The sequence below is a fragment of the Cupressus sempervirens genome, chromosome 5 (genome assembly GCF_028749045.1).
Source record: "Cupressus sempervirens isolate cs-2001-9-10 chromosome 5, ASM2874904v1, whole genome shotgun sequence".
Lineage (NCBI taxonomy): Eukaryota > Viridiplantae > Streptophyta > Pinopsida > Cupressales > Cupressaceae > Cupressus > Cupressus sempervirens.
Window position 1 is genome coordinate 260222862 of NC_143122.1, and position 24757 is coordinate 260247618.

Consider the following 24757-nt stretch of genomic DNA (forward strand, 5'->3'; position numbering starts at 1 on the left):
TCCCGACAGTAATCAAGTTGACTCCGAACTTTGGGCACTTAGCATCATCATGATCGCCAGGTCCACACCATCGGCATAACAACTTCGGTGTGTTCGTCGTTGTGCACTCTCGGGCGAAGTGACCCCATAGATTGCATGCGCGGCATTGAACAATTGGCCGACCATTCGCATCGTACTGAATTCGACTCCTTCCGCCATTATTGTTGTTGCCGCCATTGTTGTTATTGCTGTTGTTGTTTTGACCGCGCTGGTTGTTTCTGTATCCGCCTGATGTGGCTCCTTCCGTACTGGTGTTCCTGTTCCCTCCTGACGGGGATGCCTCCTGTGTCAGGAACACTTGCTGCGGTGTTCTTGTTTTCAAATTGAAAGGGCATTCCTTTACCGAGTGTCCCAGAATCTGGCAAATCTCACAAAATTGATCTTTCAGGCAGGATCCCTTCATATGGCCTTCTTTCTTGCACTCCGTGCACCATAGGTCATTGCCTTTAGTCTCCTTGTTCATGTTTTTGAACTCCATCATCTGAATCATGTCCTTTTGAAGAGCACGGACTTTCTTGCTGCTTCCCTCGTCATCGCTGCTATCTTCTCCTGAAGATGCATCGTCATCCGAATCGGACGAGCTGTTCTTCTTCTTCTTTGTCTTCTGGTCACTTTCGAGGTTCATTGCCCGATTGTATGCTTCATTGTATGTTGATGGTGGCACTATCTTCATTTTTTTCCGCAGCTTCGGGTGAAGGCCTTCAATGAACCATCTTTTCTGGAGCCCATCTGCTGGCTTATTCTCCATTTTACTGATTAAGTCCTTCAATCTCCTGGCGAAGACCCGTACTGTTTCATTCCTCTTTTGCTTGGTATTGAATATCTCCGCTAAAATTTCATTATCATCACGCAAAAGTTGAAATTCTGCGATGAACTCCTTAATGTTATCCCAACTGTTTAATTTTTGTGGATCAGCATCAGAAACCAATCAATCGCAACACCCCGTAGGGTAGCGGGAAATTGTCGGATCCATTCATTTGTATCTGTTATGCCATTTTCCCTCCAGATCATTTCACATGTTTTACAATGTCGAATGGGATCAGTTGCTTCATCACCATCAAATTTAGGCAACTTTTCTTTCAGACCTGCCATGATCACTGTATGTTGAGGGTTTTGTTGTGTACCTGTGCTATTTTGCACTCCCGCGCTGTTTTGAACACCCGCGCTATTCTGCACACTCGCGTTGTTTTCTACACTCGCGCTGTTTTCTGGTTCTGCGCTGTTTTCAACACTCGTGCTGTTTTCGACTTCCGTAGTGTTTGGTGAAGAAGAGGGTTTGTCAATCGAAGCTGTTCGTTCCAGAAGTATATCTCTGACGAAGAGGTCACTCCACGCTCATGTTCCCTTGGCACTCTGAGTTGTGCGAGTCGATCTCCTTCCGTTAGGATTCTCTTCTCGTGGCGTATGCAGGTTTAGAAACTCCTCCCTTGCTTCTTCCACCAAATCAAGCCGTTGTCGAGTCTCCTTCAACAATCCTTCCGCGCTCTTGTTTTCGTCGACAATCTTCTAAAATCTCCTTCGACGCTCTGTCTGCTGAGCCAGAATTAAATTTTCCTGCGCAACACGTATGTCATCTTTTTCCTTCAGCTGATTCTTTTCTTTGTTCAACTGATTCGACATTTAATGCATATCCGCCTGCCTGCGTACCAGGTCCATCGAGCAACGGCGCCAAATGTTTACTACAGATTAATTAAGAAATGCACACAGATAATGAACACGAACACGAACAGCAGAACTCTTCTTATTATTCGCATATGCCCAACAGTACATTATGCTTCGATGATAAGATGAATACAATGCTTCCCGAAGGGGTTATAAATACTTTCCGAAGAACTTTTCCGAAGGAGTCCATCGGCCAGATACATCATGTCTACTACAAACTATTTACCCGTCGGCTATATAACAAGAACTTTCCCGAAGGTACTCGTCGGCTGATACAAAAATGTTTCCGAAGGGTCCTGTCGGCTGATACACAATTTCTACTGACGACAAAGGAGAAGGTGAAATAACCTTGTTGGTAGAGTGGCAAATCATCAAGATTGTATGACAGATGTCATGAATCTTTTAAGAAAGCTCAGCAGAAGCCAAATGCAGATCAATGAAATCGAAAGGCTTATGCAGGAAACACTACAAAAATTGGCCAAGGGAAAGACAATAGGAGAACAAAATGGGCATAGCGACGACTCTGTTACGGGAAGAACAAACTCTCAACCCTGTCGCTCTCGACCCTCGATACCCCATCTTCCTTTCAAGGACAGAAGCACCACACAAAGAAAGATAACCCACTTTTAGGAAATGCAAGAAAAACTTCAAAACGATTGGACAAACACGAATATGGAAGTTGATATATCTTATAGGGACTATGTTGATCTAAGAATGAGATATTCAGATGGGGGAAATCATGGTTATTTTAATTATGATCTCAGGAGAAAAATTGGAAAAGTAAATCGGAAAAGTAAACTTATCACCATTTGATGGATTTGGAGCCATCATTGCATAGGCATGGGTTTTGAAGGTAAACACCTATTTCCAACTCAACCTGATGCTTGAAGAGGAAGCAATCAAGTTCGCATCACTCCATCTAGAAGGAGTGGCGCAAGAGTGGTGGCACCATGGATTGGTCACTCTCGGCCACAACCAAGTAACCTCTTATGTCAAATTCACTGAGAGACTCATTGACTGTTTCGATGGGAAGGATCCTAAACTAAACTTCAAAGGTCTAGCTCAGCTAAAGCAATCAAGTACAGTAGACAATTACATCACCGAGTTCCAAAGGTTGTCAGTACTAGTTACAGACATCTTTGAAAGACATTGAATTGTGTTATTCATGGATGGGCTGAGAGAGCCTTTGAGAGGCTGGATCAAAGGGTTCAACCCATATGCACTCAACGAAGCTATTAAGAAGGTACGTGACATGCCCACTTCTTCCTCCAAAACCCATGTAGCTATGCCAACGAAGTCTCCACAAGAAGACAAAGACAAGGAGCCAATTCAGAGAAAACCTCCATTGGATGAAGACTCTTGGCAAGAGCTCTAGAGAAAAAAACTTTGTTTCATGTGCAAGGAACCATGAGGATCAGATCATCGTTGCCTTGGGAAGGGAAAGATTCATTACATTGAGGTGTTTCTAGATGACGATGAAGGACAAGTACCTACAGTGATTGGTGAAGACAATAACTAGCAGGAGAGAATAAATACATTGATACAAAAAGGGGGTTCCCTTGCTACCCTCACTACAATGGCTAAAAGTAGTATCTTTAGGGTTCGTGACACACTTCACGGGAAATGAGTCATAGTCATGATTGATAGTGGCGCCACACTCAATTTCATCAAATCATCTTTGGTCACTAGTAATAACTTGCATGCAGTAGAGCATGGAGGATTTGAGGTTAAGGTTGCTGGAGGAACCTTGTTACCTTGCACTCATGTGATCCACGGCTAAAAGTTTCCATGGGAAACTATACCTTGACAGATGATTTCTTTGTCATAGATTTGATTGATACTAATATCATATTGGGCATCCAGTGGATGGAGACCCTTGACCAGTACACCCAGAGTTTCACGAGGATGGACTTTTCATTCGAGACAAATGGCAAGAAGCTGCTAAGATGAATGTCAACTAAAGGGTCAAGGGAAGTCATAATCAAGAAGATGGAGGCCATTTTTAAACATGATATGATCCCAGATGCTGCAAGTAAAAACATGACAGTCAACACTTAATCCCATTCCTTGGATAATTGGCGGGCCCATCTATTGGTCGAGTACTCCAAGGACACTACTGCATGTCAGTTGATGGATGACTATATACATGATGAAAGATACCAAGTTATTGATAATATCATTTACTACGGCGATAAGATGTACTTGGTACCTGACTCGAAATTGAAAAAGCTTATTACAAAAGGTTTGTAAGAATCGGATTTGCATTTGCTTGAGGACAAACAAATTTTAGGACGGAAGGACTGTAATGTTCCCATCATAAAATAAATATTTAATCAAACCTTTGCTAATGGGCCGATTGATTTAGTATATCTCGGACCTATTTTTATTTAATTGTTTCTGTAGGTAGGGTTGTTGGTTATCTTTGTAAATCGTCAGGAAGTTTCTTCGAAGGGTATTTAAGCACAACATGTAGGTAGTAGTAGGTTGGCAATTTGGATTATTTCTTTGTATTGCGAATTCCTATTGGAGTTCAGTATTGTTTTCCATTTCAGAAGTGAAAGATATTCCCTACTTGGCTATTCTGGTTTCGGTGGGATTCATCCCTCACCCTATTCCGTTTCTGCATTATTTGCTTGGACTGGCAAATCTGTGCACCATCTCTGTACAGATTCATCTATATATATCACTAGAATTGGATTGAACCATTTGCACTGGCATTAATTGAGGTATTTGGTGAATATATGTTCTGGCATGTAGCTTGTAACTCATTTTGCACCCACTGAACAGACCTTGCAAATCCTGTGGCCTGGACATCTCCACAACTGTACGACTGCCCCTCCTCTTACCGTATGACCATAATATATGGTAGTCAACTCCACCCCCCACACCGTACGACTTCCATATCACCATACGGACTTCCTAGAAAGCATTGATCCACCGTATTTGCCCCTACCGTACGGTCAAACATTACAAGTCCTTTGTAGTAGTTGGTCCTCCAAAACACCGTATTCTCCTCCTAGACCATACACCACGCTTCTTAGGCCACCGTACGACAACTAAGTCATAGTTAGAACATTACAGAAACTATGTTTGGTAGGCTCATGGAACACACACTTTGTTAGCTCTTGCAATTTTCCAGAATAGGTCACACTTGCTCCCTTTTGCAGACATTTTCAGATGCCATGTATTTATTTCTGCCGGACTGTTACTATAAACTGGTATGTGCTAAATTGTGTTTGGCTGGTTACTTTTTACAGAACGTATGCTTTTAGTTTGCTTGGCAGAGTTATCTTGTTTTTTTGGGTCATTTAGTGAGAGGTGTATTGCTTTTGGTTTTATCAAGAAGGATTTCCCCGCACTGTTGAATGTCATGGGTCTATCTGAGATAATGTTTGCTCAATGTTGCAACAGAAGTAGCTAGAGTTTGTTACCTAAATCTGGGAACAAATGCATGCGATTTCTCTGCATAGCTTGGACTAATCCTTCATGATTTACTGCTTCTACTCTATAGAGGAGATTTAGTTCTTGTGAAGTGGCCTCCTTAAGTTTTAATTCAGTAGAGCCTAGCTGATGATATGACAGTAAAGGGGATTATCTTAGAAATTCAGCAGAACAATGCTCAAATCTGGAGGAGCTTTATACCATGATAGCTTGTTTGTAAAACCTCAAGATTGAATTGCTCAAGAGTGGAGGGATCAAAGTCGGCTATATTTGCACTTCTCATTAGTCATATTTTTGTTTGGGTGGGTTATAGAAAAATTATGTTACATGAACAGATTGGTGATCTCAACTTGTACAAAAATTCCTCTAGTACCTGTACTAGAACCAGTTCCTTTATCTGAAATCCTAGTGATTATGATTTATGCTGATGATGATCAGTCAAAATCATAGTACATGCAATGCTCATGGGATCTTTGTTTTTCCTTGCAGTGCCCATTTCATTATGTGCCCAGGTGCCGAGTGTAATATTTACAAGTTTTGTTTTCAATGACATTTGTTGCTGTAGCACATGTTGGCTTCACATTCTAATGGAGCCACAATGTATGAAACTAACTGCGATGAGTCACAAAACAATAGATTTTTATTTCCTGAAATGTCAAGACCTCTAGAAACAAATGCAGCTCAGTTAAACTATTGCTAAACTATGGAGTTCATGGTTCTATTCCATGAATCAGAAGTTAATGGTTACATCAGTTTCTGTATTTTTACATGCCACTATATAATATTCCAATGTTCTCACCTGATTAAATTGAAACAATGACAAGTGACTTGTTTAGTTTGCTCTAAAGAAATGTATTGCAATGGGGGTTAATGTTGAAAATAAATGGTTATTTGCCTATAAGGAAGGTCTTCTATGCAATTGACAAGAACATGTCCATAATAAGGTAGATAAAATGTTATGTTAATGATTTTAAACCAATGGGTAAGTTACTGAAAGAAGGTAGATGTTCTTGCACTTTGGTTATTTGCTTTATATAACATCTGGATCAGCAAGGACACACATTTACTGAATTAGTGAATAATTCTGAAGAGAATTAATAAAGTATGTGCTGCCCATTTCAGGTGGATTTGAACCGAGCTGGTGTTCCATTGCTTGAAATTGTATCTGAGCCTGATATGAGAAGTGGGCTTGAAGCTGCCGAGTATGCTGCTGAGTTGCAAAGGATAGTACGCTATTTGGGAGTGGGCAATGGCAACATGCAGGAGGGATCATTACGATGTGATGTAAATGTTTCTGTTCGGCCGAAAGGTGACCTTCTCTTTGGAACTAAGGTATTGTACCGTCCTTTAATCCTTTACCTATAAAGGCCACTCAAAGGAATATGTAGCTGATTGTTGAACTTGTATGATGTTAGACATTTTCATGGTAGCTGTTGCTTGAAAGAGTTTGTGAGTTTGAGTAAATAGACCATTATTAAAAAAACTCCAACATGTCAAAACAAGCCTAATTGAAATAGACCAAAGACATAGACATAAATTTGCAAAAAAAACTTAAATAATAGATGATAAGCATAAATAATGAATCTAGAGAAAACATATGTTTATTTTGAACATAGCAACATTACTTGGATTCAGTATGGACTTGGCAATTCAAAGGTATCAATGGAATTTGATTGCCTTAAAAGAGTTCAGGAAACTAAGAACTTATGATGTTTTATCAGGATTCAACGTGTAGTTTTTGAGTCAACTCATGAGCCACTACTCATGAAATATGGGTCAATAAGATTAACTCAAAAACTGCATGGTGAGAACATGATACAACATAAGTTGACATAAGGCCAAAAGCACCACCTACATGGTTCATAAGGCACAACACTTGCTAAAGGTTTTTGAAATGGGGTAGAAAGCTAAGCAGGTTTGATCTTGAGGAAACTCCATGGTTAAGCAAGTGTGTTCAAGCCAGTGTAGTACGGGAATGGGTGACCTCTTGGGAAGTCTTGATGCTTCATCCCTGTGAGCAACACCTAGATGCAATGAGTACTAAGTGAGCTATTTACGTTCATTAGAGTTCCTTTTGGGTGACCCACTACTCATTAAAAAAGGATCCATTAGTTTGACTCAAAAACTATGCAACTGAGATTTGATAAAAATATTATAATTCCTGTAGACTATGCAAACTAGCCATCACTTGTAAAATAAGAAAATAGTGAAATATTCATCAAAATAAGATTTTTTGTTTTGTAATATCAAGCCAAAAAAAGGTAGAATTGCTATATTTTGCAGTATACAGCTGTAATGTCCCCATTTTTTTCGAGTCTCTGCAATTGATCAAGTCAGTTCATCATTGCAACCCTCGTGAGTTGATAGTGAGATTTGAGGTTCTTAGTTGTGGACTTGCTATTTTTAGTAAGTCTATTATGGGTAGTTGCCATATTTGGTAGTGTAGTTGGTGGTGTTGGTAGTTGGTCATCATCTGCATTGGATGGGGCTATTTAATGGTTGGGCTCGTATTTATTAATTAATTACTAAGGCTTCATTATTATAATGACAGTTTATGGTATTTAATGTTATAAAATGGAGTTGTGTTGATGAAGCTTCTTAAGTGAAAGGTGTGATGAAGAAGCTAAGTGCCAAATAATGTTATGAATATAAGCCCATTTGGTGAGAAAAACATCCAATTGTCTATTTGCTTTTATTGTTCTTATGAGGGTTTCTGAGTTGGTGAATTGCAATTCCCTTGCTATGATATAAGGGTTTGATTTGAGGTTTCTGAGGTCTGAGATTTGCAATTAATCTACTGCCGAGGATAGTAGATTATTTTGGACCTGTCAAATCTGAATTATTGTGTCTTCTTTCTGTGTACGCTGTTGCCAAGAAGACGTTGAGGAAATGGGAGAAATTAATAGTATTAATTACTGTGTATTATATCTTTATTCTGGGTGCTCATATCCCTGTTATTGTGAGGGAATTGGTACTGCAAATTGAGGTGGTTATTATCACTAGATTGTCTTTGCGTCAGCGTCAAGAATTGCTGTTTTGGCGACAGTTTATGACTGCTGTGGATTGCTTCTGAGTGCATGCATTTGGATGCCAAAGGTTTGTCAACCTGGGCAGTTTTTTGTGGAGGACGACTTCAGTTTTTGTGAGGGCTGGCTGTCCTATCAGGTTGCCTGAGGTTTCCAACGCCAGCAAACAGTTATTGCCTTTCCTGTTCCATCCAATGCCAATCTTGGTGCCATCTTTTGAAACCCCACTCTTGGTGTATATACTCACTGCCACTACCTGGATGCTATTGTTAGGAAAACGACCCAACTATCTACTAGCCAATCTCTGTGTGGAGGCGTCTGCAAGATTGAAGAACTCACAAGGCATTTGCTTGAAAGGAAAATAAGGGCGTCTTAGTATTTTAAACTGGACCGTGCAGCGTTGACCAAACTATAGTGAACTCCTATGCATATCTACTGGTTGTGAGCAGTGACAGGTTCATCTTTCATAATAATTTATTGCAGCATTGACTGGTTTTCCAAATAGCAAATTAATATAAATTTGTAAGTTTGCAACTGTTGTTAATAATTTCAATTCCTGGATTGCAAATTGTTAAGGCTTTGGTTTGAATAGTGAATATCAACCTGCTGCTCTTCTCAATCAACTACAAAATTATCAGCTTAGTTGGGAGAGCCAGCCAGGGTCACTACACCGACACAGTTAAGAGGTGGAGACCTCATCACCAAGTCTAATTTAAGGCCTTCAAGAGCACACAAACCCTCATGGTGCATTGGCAATTCTCTTTATTTTGTCCCTGTTAATCAACTATCAATAATTTGATGCCATGTTGTGAAAGAGTCAAATATACAAGAGTGAAATGAAAAACTGACAACAATAAGGGATTTTGTGTGTTGTCTGCAAGTTGCCTTGATTTTCTGCTGATAGTCAAGTTTTCTCCACAGACTTGGATGAATTTGGTAGTTTTTGGGTGATTTCTTGATGAGTGCCTGCTTGAAACTTGTTGACAAGTTCCTTGGGGAGTGACTTGCTGGACCCTTTTCATTTGTAACCCATGTTACTGGATTCAGCAAGAATGCACTTCCTATCTAATGGGTTTGGTACAGTTTTCAATCCATCACGTGCCCACATGTGGGCACAGCTAAAAATTGGGTATTCAAACTTTAAATGCTTGCCCAAAAGATCTCTTCTTCGAGATTGCAGCTTCTCTTTGAGTGCAAGGCAGCTCTCTTGTTCTACACTGACACTAGGGGGCAAAAGTATGGGGAAGGCTGTGAGTGTGCATCGTCTGTCTTCTTGGCCCCTTTGCTTTGTGTTAATCATAATAAAGTTATCGTCATAAATTGAATATTTAATTTTCCTCATTTTAAAGTGGGCATTAAAAATGCCAAGTTATTGATTTTATAGCCCCAATAATGTATAGGAGAATTTAAGTATAATATTATATTATTTAATATTTATATAAATTATACATTATTAATAACTTAATATAATCAATCCACACACAGAAAATTAAATGTATGATATATTTAGTACTATATATAAAAAGCATTATATATATTAATATTTACTCGTTATCTATATTTATTTAATACTTATCTATAATTATAAATATATGCATACTATTTTATCTATTTTTATGATTTGAGACGAGTATTTTCGTTTTTGCAAATAATGAATGAGGTTTTTAAATATTCTATTTATTGACAATTATGAGTATCACTGATCTTATATTGTACTTACGTACTGGGTTCCAGTTCCCATACCTGCACCCATCCAAGCTGACAACTTACTTTGTAACGATAAATCCATGATTACTAACTGAATTTATAAGCTATGCCCAATACCTCTATTGTTGGTAGTTATTGAAATTAAGCCTGCTTGAGTGGCTAAAAATACAACTGCATATATTTTGAATGGAAATATATTATGTTTGAGAAATATGGTTGTTTCAAACTCTCATGTACTTGCTGAACTTGATAATCACAGACAAAGCTCTTATCTGGATTTATTTCTGGCCTGCCTCAAAATTGCCTAAAATTTGGGGATTAAGTATTACTGGGGAGGAATTCAGCCTGTATAGAATGGATAAGTCTGTAAGTGCACCTGTGAATTAATTGACTCTAACAAGCCATTTGGATCTGAAGCTCTTGGTCAATATCTTAAATCAAAATTGATTCAATAATCAAGTGCTCCAAAGACACTTTATCATAGTTATAGAACCTCTCAAGTACTAGGCGAGTCCTTTGAGGCCAAGTCCGAGCAGTTTCAAATTAAGCCCGTTGTTTACTCAATTTGGGGTATGTGATTAATACTCAGAGAAAATAAAATATAACTAGAATATAAAGAGCATAATACTTGAAATAGAAAACATAACACAATATTGACATACAGATATGTTGAATTATGAGGATCGCTGCAAATGTATTAGCACTGCCTGTATGGTATTTGTTTTCCAAAGGCAGCTTTCTCTTGCATTTATATTGAAAATAAGTCAAGAAGCGACATGTCCTTTCATGGGACATGTCTATTCATTATTATGTGATTACTATAACTGAAAATGAAAATTTTGTGTGTATATATACATGCGTAATATCTCTTAAGTCATTATTATATTAATTTTTCTAATATTTCCTAATAGTACATAAACATATATACATATATATATTATATTATATATATAAAAGTATATATATATACATCTCATATATACTAAATATATATACATATCTTCATTAGTTTTGACTCATAGATTTATCCGACTGAAGCTACCAAACATCAACACTCCCCCTTAGCTAGGGAGGATAAACACAAGCTTACCTCAACGTAAAAGCAGGAATGACAAATTTTAAGGATATCTTTGATAAGAAGATATCCACCATTTAGACATCATCTCATGATATTGAGAGTAATGGCCTTCTAAATGTTAAGTCACATAACATTCACCAAATACTAAAAAATATCCATAGATAATGTATCCTCAATAATACTTACCGTAGGAGCATTCATGGTCTATTTAAGGAAATTAATTCACCATGCAAGATATAATCTATCACGATCTGTTACAGACATCATAAGATATCCGTCACAATAGAAGGCCATGATTTGTTTAAGCCTTAAGGAACCTAATTCACCATACAAGTTATCATCTATCATGATTTGCTTAGACATTCTAAGATGTCAATCATAATAGAAGGCCATGGTTTGTTTAAAGAACTAGTCCACCATGCAAGTTATCATCTATTATGATCTGCTTAGACATCATAAGGTATCCATCATAATAGAAGATTAAGTTATTGTAAGATCGTCACTTTTCAATAACTTCTATAGATACAAGTGATAATTGTTTGGAAGTCGTCACTTCCTCATGATGTACACAGGGGGTTGGTCCATCAAAATCGTGTAGTCACACATGGATTTTGAGATTCCCTTTGAATATCTATCTTTTGAGCTCCACATCCAATGTTTCCTCTGATGAAGTGCCAAAATCCCTCTAAATTTGACATCAGTCTTCCTTTTCTTGTAAGAACATCCCCAGAGAAAGGAAAAGATCAAGAGAACTAGCTCTTATAGTGCATATAGAAATATTAATGATAGATTAACTACTAAAATAAATACAAGTAGTTTTCAAGATATAATAATTAGAAAATACTTTTCATCTCCTTATCTTGAGCTCCACTTAATATATTCACTCTACTTTACTTTAGTATGTTCTTCAAAATCCTTTGTTTGCTTTTATAAATCAATATTAAAAACCCTTATTTGTTCCTTGTGGTTAGTGGGTCCCTCAGTACCTGCATGGCATGTGAAATTGTTGATGAGAGACTTGGTCCGTATTTTTGTCCCTTGACCTTGTATGAGTGTGTTCTTTTAACATATGGGTTTTGACCCTTTTTCATACTGAAATATTTTCGCTCCTTACATGGTTAGAAGCTGATGTGGACAATAGAAAGTGGGAGTATGTCATACCAAATCTTGGTATCAATTTTTGTTGTTTAATATCTATGCTTTATTCCTTCTGTTGTGAGCCTTTCCATGTGATGACAATGTTCTATTTTAAAATATATTTCTACCCATATAATACACCGCTCATGCAAACAATGCCCCATCAACATAGGCGGTGTGCTTGCTTTACATGTATTGGTGATGCCTTTACCAGGCCTCGGTTGAGGTCTATCATTAAGAAAAACAATTTAAGCATTGTTGTGTATGGGTTTGTACGTCAGTGAGGTCTAACTTTTTATGAATCTCTGCACAGTTTGTGATCCTTATGATAGTAGCGATAGTATGAGCATAACGTGTCTTCATACAGTCCAAGTAGTAAATGTTGCACTTGCTCTTGCTGGAATCTACATGTATTTTGTAGGGAGTAAAGAAAATTGTTTTTTGAGAGGTTCTTGTCAAGGCGGCGTTGTTTCGTTGTATCACAATGGTAGCATTGTCCCTACCATGACTTTCTTGTCCTTTGCACTGTAAGTGTTAGCCAAAGACTAATCCTCGATCACCAACTTCTCACTTTCAATAAAACTTAGAATGTAATTGTCTCGCCTCCTTTGCCTCTATAGGTATGGGGATTAACAAAAAAGCTTCACTGACAAGCAAAGCATCTTGTCGGCAAGAACCTTTTGCCATGGGCCAAGTCAAATCAGTCCTTTGATTTGCTTGCAGACTGATATCGATTGAATTGGCTTTGCTTATTAATTGGCTATCGTTATTCTCGAGTTGCTATGAATCACGAGTAACTGCTATGCTCGACTCTTCTTAGTGTCAACTTTATACCTTATGATGATTGTATTGATCCCTATTTGTATTTGATGCTGATTCAGCTATCTCCATGCCAATTATGATTGCTGGTTACATCTAATTGTTTGGTGATCGATTACAATGTTTTCTATTAACTCTGATTTTCTTACATTTGCAACTAGGCTTTGATACCATGTTGAATTATGAGGATTGCTACAAATGTATTAGTATTGCTTGTATGGTATGTGCTTTCCAAAGGTAACAACCTCTTGTAATTATATTGAAAATAAGTCAAGAAGAGACATGTCCTTTCATGGAACATGTATATTCATTATCATGTGATTAATATAAAAATTATATTTATTTACACACACATATATGTCCATAATACTCGAGTAAATTTTATGTTAATTTCTCTAATATTTACATAATAATAATATAAATATTTATTTATATGTATATTTAAGCATTTATATATGTAAATATTGTAATGTTCCTGTCATAAAATAATTAATTAATCAAACCTTTGTTCATGGGCCGATTGATTTAGTATATCTTGGACCCATTTTTATTTTATTGTTTCCATAGTTTTGGCCGTTGGCTATATTTGTAAACCCTCAAGAAGTTCCTCCGAAGGGTATTTTAGCGTGGCATGTAGGTAGTAGTTGGTATGTGATTTAGATTATTTCTTTGTACTGTGAATTCCTGTTAGAGTTCTGGATTGTTCGCCATTTTGGAAGTGAAAGATTTTCTCTACTTGGCTTTCCGGTTCTAGTGGGACTTAGCCCTCACCCAATTCTATTCAAACTTCCTGGCTCAGATTTGGCAAATCGGAGCATCATTATTGTTTACAAGTAACATTATTTTTGGAATCGATTTGTGTTTGGACTACATTTATATCTATCATTGTTCTGTGTATTGGCAAGATTGCATTCAAATTATTTCTAGCATAGATAGTGGTTAATCGTTTCCGCCCTTCGACTACCAAGCAATCACTGTACGACCTCCAAACCATTCCCGTACAGCCACCCCACCATCATTTTATAGCTCAAATACATGACTGTACGACCACCCCATAATCATCGTACGACTCAAATACATTACTGTAAGACCAACCCACTTGACCATACGACCTCTACACAAGCACCGAACAACTATCATATGACTAGATCCTCATCCATCAGGTGGTCTGTACATTACCCCTTGCTCACAATACGACCTATTCAAGCGAACTACTTTGACCTAGTGCACACATTGCGTGGAGTTTGTCTGGCGTTCGCCAGGCTCACACACGGGCAAACCAGTTCTAGAAGGCAAATCGGACATCGGAACATTACAACGTTCCCATCTTTTTAGCCTCTTAGTGGAGTTCTTAGCCTTTACATTCTCCAAAGGCTAAGTGGAGGAATAAGGAGAAGTTGATTAAATTAATTTCTTATAAATTCATTAAATAAATTACAATTAAAAGGTGACTTTATATTTAATTAATTTAATTGAAAGTGACTAAAATAAATAAATTAAAAGAATCTTCTAGAAGGAGGAATTAAATATCATTTTATTCTTCTAGGAGGTCCATCTATTGGAGGAAAATAATAAATAGGAAGGGCAGCCTCATTGTGGATCATCGAATGTGTGACCAGTTACTCTACCTAATAACTTGTGGAGCCAAGGGTTTCTGCAATTGCTACATTGATCATTGGGAACGAACACTCCCATTGATTTGCATAACTGAGGTGGTGAAATATCTTCTGAAGGGTTGCAGCTGTTGGAGAAGACAAATCAGTCTTATCATTGTGTCAAATTTGTGGCCTAGGGCCAGGTTTGTGGAGTGAGATTGAAGGAATAAGTCAGATATTGCTACAGTAACACTGCTATAGTAATGCTGCTACAGCATCGCTGCTACGGTGTTGTCGCTACAGTGATTTGCTATATTGCCACCCTACTAGAAGAACTCGCCATAGTAAAATCTAGATTTTCTCGAGTAGTTTCTAGGTTCCTATCCATTTCATTTTGTATTACATGGAGGATAGATCTGAATATCTTAGGGCATATGTAAGAATTTAGAAATCATTTGTAATCTAATTTATATTAGAGTTTTACATCAAAGTTTGTTGCCCTAATGTCTTATTGTTGGAGATGCACATTACAAAAACATTTGCATCTTTATTGTTAGATGTTTTAGAGTTCTTTGCAAGCATATTTATTAAAGTTTGACATTTAGAAAGAAATCATAATTTAGATCTGCAATATATCCCTTGTGTGCAAAGTGTTTGAGGAAATTCTCTGGTTAGAAATCAGGAGATTAAAATCAAAATTGCAAGGGATATTACATTGGTATCAGAGCTAAATCCTATCATCCGGAGGGTTTAGAAATCACATACAGCCTCTCGAGATTGGTTCTCACAAATTTTACACTCCCAGGTGAGCTTTGTTTAACAGGGAACAAGATATGACTGACAACTGGGCTCCATGGGTGACAGGCAAGAGAGTAGCCCACCTAGAGACAATAGGAATGAGGATCAGGAAACAAGGAAATTTTTCAGAGCAATGGTTATAGGATAGGAGTAGATGTCTTAGGTTTTGTAGGCACTCACCACTATGGGTCAACGCATGAACCCACATGACAGATGGAATCGAGAGCAAGGGGATGAGTGTAATGGGGTCGCCTAGAGCTCATAGGACACACTCCAAGGCAATAGACATGCCTATTCATCCTACCTTCATTAGAGATGAGCTTGAGATAACACCTACATAAGAAGCAAGAGAGGAGACGTTCGCAAATATCCTCATGGCTGCAAATGATGAATGAGATCTATTAGCTCCATAGTTGCGAGGGAGGATGACATTTGAGCGGTTTGTTAACCTGAGGAGAAGCATTACAGAGCAGTGAGAGAGGATAGGAGACCTTGTGGCAAGGCTAATGAATTAAAGCGTGCTATAGGGAAGCTTTCCTTGACTACATTTGATGGTAGTAGTAGAATGACAGCGCAAGCTTGGATTCACAAGCTTGGTACCTTCTTAGCACTGAGACCTATGACAAAAGTGGAGGCAATAAAATATGCCACGCTACATTTAGAGGAGGCTGTACATGATTGGTGGTACCATGGGATGGTTACCCTTCAACATAACTAGTTGACTTCATATGAAGACTTCATGGACAAGTTGGTAGAGAGGTTTGATAAGAAGGATCTAGAAGTCTACTTTAGGGAGTTGGCCTGGTTAAGACAGATAGATGGATCAAAGCATTTCATTAGTGATTTCTAGAGGCTTTCCATTATTGTGCAAGCTATCTCAGATAAGAGATTTGTTATTTTGTTCATTGAGGGATTATTCAAACCACTAAAGGGTTGGGTAAAACTTTTGATCCATTCAATTTGCAAGAAGCGATTAAGAAGGCTACAAGAATGGAACAAGCAGTTATAGTAAATAAATTTCAGTCAAAGGGTGCATCATCTAGAAAAGTCAACAACCATTCTTCAAGAAACGTGAAAAGAATGAAACAAAGGTTGAAAGTAAAGATAAGGAAGAAAAAACTCTGTTTTCATTGCGAAGGACCCCATGACATGAACCATGTCTATCCTTTGAGGCTAAAGGGGAAAGCCAACAGGGTTATGTGGGCTTATTATGAGGATTTTGATTCTGAAAATTTGGACCAACAATTTGAAAATGAGGAATCAATTGAAGAAATGAAGGCATAGATGATGAAAAGTTGAACAAAATGACTGGCTACAGTTGATGAGAAGATTGAGGCTAGACTTAAGGAGTCCAATCTCACTAGTGTACAACAAGAGGGATCATTCAGGTTGAGAGGGGTATTGGCTGGTCATTGAGTTATCACTTTGCTTGATATAGGTGCTACTCACAATTTTATTGATTCTAGGTTGATTGAAAGGTGTGGGATACATACAGAGCAGTTTGAGGGCTTGGGAGTGAGGGTAGCTGATGGTTACATCCTCAAATGTGATAGGAAGATTACATGTTTGTCCATAAAAATCAACAACTTTGATTTCAAAGCAGTTTTTTATGTTGTTAACATGGGTGATACAGATTTGGTTTTGGGTATGATTTGGTTACATGATATTGGAGAGTTCACTTGCAATTTGAGAGATATGGAGATGAGGTTTTAGTTAGACGTGAAGACCCATATACTTAAGGCCATTCGTGATTGCGGGTTTAAGATGATGGCTTGCAAACACATGGAGAGCTCGTTGAGAATGACCAGGTTGAGTAGGCAGCCCATTGCACTTTAATGCCATCACAGGGGCAAAAAAAATTAGAATATCAACTAGACACACAGGAACTAAGAATCAAGCACTACAAGGCTTTTAGTGAAATACCACCAGGTAGACCTCCAAATAGAGGTATTGAGTATATTATTGAGTTAGAGGAGGGTGCTAAACCCATCATGATCACACCTTGCAGGCATCCAAAGAGATTGTAGGATGAGATCAAGAAAACCACCTAGGAACTACTTTCTATGGGGCACATTAGACCAAGTAAGTCGCCTTTTGCTTCTTCTGTGGTTTTGGTGAAGAAGAAGGATGAAACTCGTAGAATATGCATAGATTACAAGTTCCTGAACAAGAAGACTATCAAAAAAATGTACCCCACCTAACAGATTGATGAGTTATTAGATGAGCTAACTGGAGCATGTTTCTTTTCCAAAATTGATTTGAGATTAGGCTATCATCAAATCTGAATCAGAGAGCAGGATATAGAGAAGACAACATTCAAGTGTCATTGTGGCCATTTTGAGTTTATTGTTATGCCATTTGGGCTAACTACTGCTCCAGCTACTTTTTTTTCCACAATGAACAAGGTCTTTTAGCCTCAGCTGAGGAAATTTGTGTTAGTCTTCTTTGATGACATCCTGGTGTATAGTAGGACATGGGATGAGCATGTGCTCCACTGAGACACTGTGTTGAGCATTATGAGTAGGGAGTCCTTGTATGCAAAGGAGTCCAAACGTGATTTTGGATTATTAGAGTTATTATATCTGGGTCACATTATCAGTGCTCATGGAGTATGCATGGATCCTGAAAAGATTCGTGCTATTATTGAGTGGCCTACTCTAGTGAACCTGACAGAGTTGAGACGATTTTTGGGGTTGTATGGGTTCTATAGGATGTTTGTTAGTGGATATTCCAAGCATGCAACACCCTTGACGGACTTGATGAGAAAGGGGGCTTTCTTATGGACTCTTGAGGCACAGGAGTGTTTTAATAAATTCAAGGAGTTGATGACTTCATGTCTAGTGCTAGCATTACCAGATTTTAACTAACCTTTTGAGCTGCATTGTGATGCATCTGGCAAAGGTGTTGGAGCGATGCTTATGCAAGATAAACACCTGATTGCTTATGACAGTAGGAAGCTCATGAACCTTGAGAGTAGCTTCAACATTTATGATAAGGAAATGTTGGCCATAATGCATGCTTTGGCCAAATTTAGGCATTATTTAGTGGGTAGCAAATTCAGTAAAAAAAAAACCAACCACAATAGCCTAAAACATTTCCTAGGGCAGCGAGGTCAAGTAGCAGAAATGGATAAGTAAATTACAGGCATATGACTTTGATATTACCTATTTCAAGGGGACACAATGTAGTAGCAGATGTCTTGTTGTTTGTTGTACAGGTAAAGAAATAAACGCATACAGACCATGAACATGAATAGAAGAATAATATTCGCATATGCCAGAACACACATTATGCTTCATAAGATTCGCAATAGTAGATGATTGATGATTTACAATGATCCCGGACGGGATATAAATACTACTGCTGAACCTTCCCGAAGGAGTCCGTCGGCCACAATATTACATCCGCTACAAACTATTTACCCGTCGGCTACAAAATAGAAAACACCGCCGGAACCATCCAGTCGGCTAACACCATTCCCCCCCAAAAAACAGTCGTCTCCTGACGACTAACAAAATTAGGAGACAACTTACAGACCACAGAAGAAATACTAGAGAGAAGGGGGCGTCCCAGAAGTGTGCTGCTGGTGACGTAACTTGTACACCTGCTCTATCCTGATGCGAAGATCTGTCTGAATCTGAGAAATAACAAAATCAAGACAAGCAATATGTTGATCAGAAGAGGACTGAGAAAACTTTTGAGGTAGATGATATGGTATATTTGATGTTGCAGTCTTACTGCCAGTCCACTCTCAAAAAGAGTGGTGCCGAGAAACTTAAGCCACATTATTATGGGCCTTTTAGGGTGATCAAGAGAGCTGGAGAGGTGGCTTATGAGTTGGATTTTTTGGCAGAGAGCAAAGTCCATTATGTTTTTCATGTGTCATGTCTCAAAAAGGTGTTAGGACACTAGATTGTTCCTTCTACAGTGCTTTCACCCTTGGACGATGAGGGAAAATTGGTTTTAGTACCAGAGGCTATCATTGAGTTCAGAGAGAGGAATTTGAGGAGACGTACTATTAGGCAGTACTTGGGGAAGTGGAAGGACCTGATAGTAGATGATGCCACTTGGAAGAGTGAAGAAATTTTGCAGCATTCAAAGTTGAGATTGCTTGGGGACAAGCACTTTCAAGGGGGGCGGATTGTAATGTCCTCATATTTTTAGCCTCTTAGTGGAGTTCTTAGCCTTTACATTCTCTGAAGGCTAAGTGGAGGAATAAGGGGAAATTGATTAACTTAATTTCTTATAAAGTCATTAAATAAATTACAATTAAAAGGTGACTTTGTATTTATTTAATTTAATTAAAAGTGACTAAAGTTAAATAAATAAATTATAAGAATCTTCTAGGAGGAATTAAAGATGAATTTATTTCTTCTAAAAGGAGGTCCATCTATTGGAGGAAACGAATAAATAAGGAGGGCAACCTCATTGTGGATCATTGAATGTGTTGCCATTTACTTTACTTGATAACTTGTGGAGCCAAGGGTTTTTGCAATTGCTACATTGCTCATTGGCAACAAACACTCCCATTGATTTGCATAACTGAGGTGGTGAAATATCTTCTGAAGGGTTGCAGCTATTGGAGAAGACAAATCAATCTTTTCATTGTGCCAAATTTGTGGCCTAGGGCCGGGTTTGTGGAGTGAGATTAAAGGAATAAGTTGGATATTGCTAGAGTAACTTTGCTACTGTAATCTTGCTACAATACCGCTGATATAGTACTGCTACTATAGTGTTGTCACTATAGTCATTTGCTATAGTGCCACCATTGCTACAAGAACTTGCTACGGTAAAATCTAGATTTCTTGAGTAGTTTCCAGGTTCTTATTCATTTCAGTTTATATTGTGTGGAGGCTAGATTTGAATATCTTAGGGCATGTGTAAGAATTTAGAAATCATTTGTAATCTGATTTATATCATAATTTTACATCAAAATTTGTTGCCCTAATATCTTATTCATAGTTCCGGGACTTTGTGAGTTAGAGTAGGATTCGTTGAGTTCGAGCTAGAGTCCATCAAAATGAGGCAAATTGCCTCTAGCCTTGGACTCGACAAAGTCACCATGGACTCTCCTGACTCTTAGATCTCAAGCATTGGATTCTCTCCAGCAACAGAACTCAAAGTGCAAAAAATAATAAAATAAAATGGTTATGTGAATTATTTGTGCTTTGTATAACATCTATTTGACCTAGAAAGGTCATTCCATCCTTTTCTAATGCTTGTGATAAAGAGAAAAGTGTTAGAGGTATTGGAGTTTTGAGAGAGAAATTGGCGAACGAGTTGGCTCTCCCATAATTATTGTTGATTGTTTGTGCAACTTTGTAGTTTGCACTTAAGCATTGAGAGGAGCTAAAGGAAGCATTTGGAGGAGGCTTCTACAAACTTATTTGCATTTCCATTGTTTGTGCAAAAATTGAATGATCTTGTTTTTGTTCACTACAACCTTTGCCTTCACCATAGATAGATCTAGGGCACCGATATATCATAGATTCGTATGAGAGACTGTTGATCCACATACAGAGTGGAACACAAAGATTGTTGATCCTATCTTCAGCGATGAAGACATGGAATGGGTTGATCAGGTGGATAAGGAGGAAGAGGTAGTAGCAATGGCAGTTGAGGAGGCTACGACCCAAGGAGACTGAGTGTAGGACCCTGAGGCTAGGAGTGATGGATCTGAGTCTGATGATGAAAATTATGTGGGTGAGGATGAGGATGCCCCTAAGGTTTAGACTCAAACATGGGAAGAGAGGATGACTCTAGAGTCTTCCATGACTTATCTTAGGCGTATTCGTAGGACAAGCTACTAAGAGTCTCAATCTTCTACACTTTAGCTGTTATTTTGATATATGTTTTTAACTTTTGATTCCATAGATTTCATAATCCATGAATATTGTGGAGATTTGATAGTGACACTATGTTTAACTTTATATTATGTTATTCAGTTTTTTTCCTTCAAAAATTCCCTTTTATACTTTTGTAGTCTATGCAAAATTGTGTGTGTTAAGTAGCTTCTATTTATCTTAGTTATTGTGCATTTGACGTTAATTGACTAAAAAATGTATGGAAAAAATTCTTTAAATCCTTAAAAATCTTTGAATTCATGGGTTTTCCGATTTTTCGAGTCTTGGCCGAGGCCGAGTCTAAGCCCAATTTTGACTTTCTGAGTTAGAGGCAAGTCCGAGTCCTGTAAATGTGGTCTTATTGTTGCAGATGCATATTTTCTCATTTATAGTCAATGCTCTATGTTTCAAAAAGATACAAAAACATTTGCATGTTTATTGTTAGATGTTTTGGAATTCTTTGCAAGCATATTTATTAAAATTTGGCATTTCGAAAGAAATCAGAATTTAGATCTGCAATATATCCCTTGTGTGCAAAATGTTTAACGAAATTCTCAGGTTAGAAATCAGGAAATTAAAATCAGAATTGCAAAGGATATTACAAATATATATACATCTCAGATATACACATATCTTTACTAGTTTTGACTCATAGGTTTATCCGACTGAAGCTTCCAAACATCAACAAGATATTACTCTTCATTCCATGTAATGTATATCCCATGCTAGCTTTGTTCTTGGTACCAATTTACAATATAAAGTACCTGAGGGTTGGTTGAGTGCCAACTGTCGGTTCACTTCAACTGCTTGAGAACCCCTGTATTCATTAATTGCTTATAGATAACAAAACATAACTTATTCAGATTAGAAAATTACTGCCAAAACCTGCCAGTTCATTTTCCAGACTTTGTGACTCTGGGTAATTAGCACATAATCTTTTTCATTGAAGGAATTTTTGAGTAGAGTACAGAGAACAACATTTTCTTCCTAAAGACATATCTATTTATCATCTTTTTGAAAAAAGTGTTGAGCCTGTGTCACATTTTCAACAAGTCTGATTCCGAGCTGAAATTTAATCTGCCAAATCTGCATTGTTAATATCTAAGAACTGTGCCAATTTCCAATCTGTATATATCTTTAAATATCTGTGAGCCAAGGAATCATGACAAATTATCTTTGAAACATAATATATATCATTTGTAGTATGAAAGGCTATACATTTGCTTTTTTTCCAGCCAATGCTTTGTTTCCTTTCATCTTCCTTATCAACATTGTTTGTTTATGTTACAAGTTTGTCCCATGTTGTCATAAACTTTGTTGCTTATTGTCTTCAAAAACTTCTTTTAAAATTATAGATAGGATAACTGGGAAAGATGGATAAGGATGTATCTGTTGAAGCCTATAGGTTGGAGGTTAGGATTCAAACTATTTCCTAGAAGGTGAGAGTTGATCAAAGGCATGTGAAGTCCATCCATGTTCTGTTTGAACTTCTTGCTATCCAAATGGTCTTCTGAAGCATAATCTAGTTTGAAACACTCAATTACTTGTCATTTGTTACTTCTAGTTTTACATCAATAGTGATTCAGATACTTAAATCGCTTGAATACCTTATCTGCATCAACATTTAGATGTCTTCAAATTGAAGTTGAATGCTTTGACTCTTTATTTAACTGCTTTTCTAGTTATTGTAGCAATTCAAATTTGTGAAAATTCATTAAAGATCGATCTTCTATCATCGCGTGATTTTCTGGACAGGTGGAGGTAAAGAACATGAATTCATTTTCTGCAATGCAGCGGGCAATTGAGTTTGAGATATCTAGACAGGTGTCTCTACACGAGGAAGGTCAAAAAGATATGATTGTACAAGAAACTCGACTTTGGGAGGAGGGAAGTCAGGTTTGAACAGGCCAGTGTTGATAGGAGCATGATTTTGAAGGTTTTTAGTGAGGCTTCATGGTCTTTTGGAAAGTTAAACATGTACAAGTTTCTCCATATTTTGTAAACATAAAACTATCTCTACTGCTTGCTTCATTTTGTGATTGATTATGTGTTCAGGTAGTCCTTAGATGTATATACTATAAACAATTTCTAATGTAGTTTTACTTGATCAGTGCACAATTACAATGCGGGTTAAAGAGGGGCTAGCTGATTACCGATACTTTCCAGAGCCTGATCTTCCTGAAGTTATCTTATCTCAGGACTACATTAATGCTGTCCAAGCTAGTCTGCCAGAGCTTCCAGATCAAAAGCGTCGCCGTTATGAGAAAATGGAACTTAGCATGCAAGATGTCATCATTCTAGCAAATGACAATGATGTAATTTCTCTACATAAGTTTTTGATATTGATATTTATCCTTTAAATTGAGTTGAATATGATAATGTGTAATTGGTATTAGGTGGCAGCCTTTTTCGATGCTGCTCTTGAAATAGGCTCTGATGCAAAGATGGCTGCCAACTGGATAATGGGTGACATAGCAGCCTATCTCAAGAGTGAAAAGCTTTCGATAACCGAGACCAAACTGACACCTCATGCATTGGCAGAACTTATAGCTTTCATTAAAGATGGAACTATCAGTGGAAAAATTGGCAAAGAGGTTGGATGTTTTCTTATGAAAGCTGCAAATGATATTTTGATCTCTTGGTGATCTTTCATGTATATCACTTGCAAGTGCATTTTAATAAATTGATAGAATAATTTATCAATATCACTCTATGAGCTCAAGTGATCTTTTGATATTTTAATTTTTGTAAATTTTTCATTTTAAAGAGTTTCTGTGCATTATTTTTTCATACTTAGAAGTTTAGATGTCCCTTGTAAAGAAGTTGAAGACTGAAAGTTCTTGAAGGAGAAGAGTCAGTTTAACCCATATTAAGTAAAAAGTTATATTTATAATAAAAGATGTTATCTGTGAGCATGCTTGCTCACTTTTACTTGCAAAGTGAGACTCTAGAGTTGAAATTGGTTGAAGCTTTACAAATGTTTCAATCATGAATTATATACATATGATAGATTTCCCCTTTCTTCTCTATTTTTTGTTGAAGATGCTGAAGACATTCGACACTTGTTTTGCTATGTTTAATAGTCTCCTTTGTTTGTTTTTCAACATTCAAATCCTTTACTGTATTTCAGTTCTCACATTTTGAAAGTTTCAGGTACTGGTAGAACTTTTAGCAAAAGGAGGAACAGTAAAAGCATTGATAGAAGAAAAAGGCCTGGTTCAGGTTAGTATTCCAATGACTCATTTATGGATGCTATGTTTCTGTGAAAGTTTGATTATATGTTTATACTATATAGTTCAAAATGATAACAGCGCTGGCATTCCTGTGTTGCATTTAGTTTTCATTGTAAATTTGTATAATGCAAGCATGCTGCAATGCAAGATAGGAGTATCATCGATCTCTCTTTAAATTACTTATGTATTATTGAAAGTATTGTTTCTGTTGGGTGGATATTTTGCAAAATAGGATGACTAGCCACAGCGTGTGAGACAGAGTCTCTCCTACATTAAAGGGAAGGCTCCCCTTTCTCACTGTTCGTTGGATCAACTCAAGGTAAGTAAGAAGTCGAGAGATTTCATAAAATGGGTGTTATCAATAGCCTTTCTTCTTATC

At 37.4% G+C, this 24757-nt stretch overlaps 1 protein-coding gene across 1 annotated transcript in view; it reads left to right on the forward strand.

Annotated features, from left to right (window-relative positions):
• GATB (GLU-ADT subunit B) overlaps window positions 1-24757 on the forward strand; it is a 150389-nt gene that overhangs the window by 36624 nt on the left and 89008 nt on the right. Inside the window, exons 2-6 of the mRNA XM_089829628.1 lie at window positions 6265-6474; window positions 22901-23041; window positions 23257-23460; window positions 23542-23739; window positions 24299-24367. Of these exons, the coding sequence (XP_089685754.1) occupies window positions 6265-6474; window positions 22901-23041; window positions 23257-23460; window positions 23542-23739; window positions 24299-24367 (822 nt within the window). The remainder of the gene's footprint in view (window positions 1-6264; window positions 6475-22900; window positions 23042-23256; window positions 23461-23541; window positions 23740-24298; window positions 24368-24757) is intronic.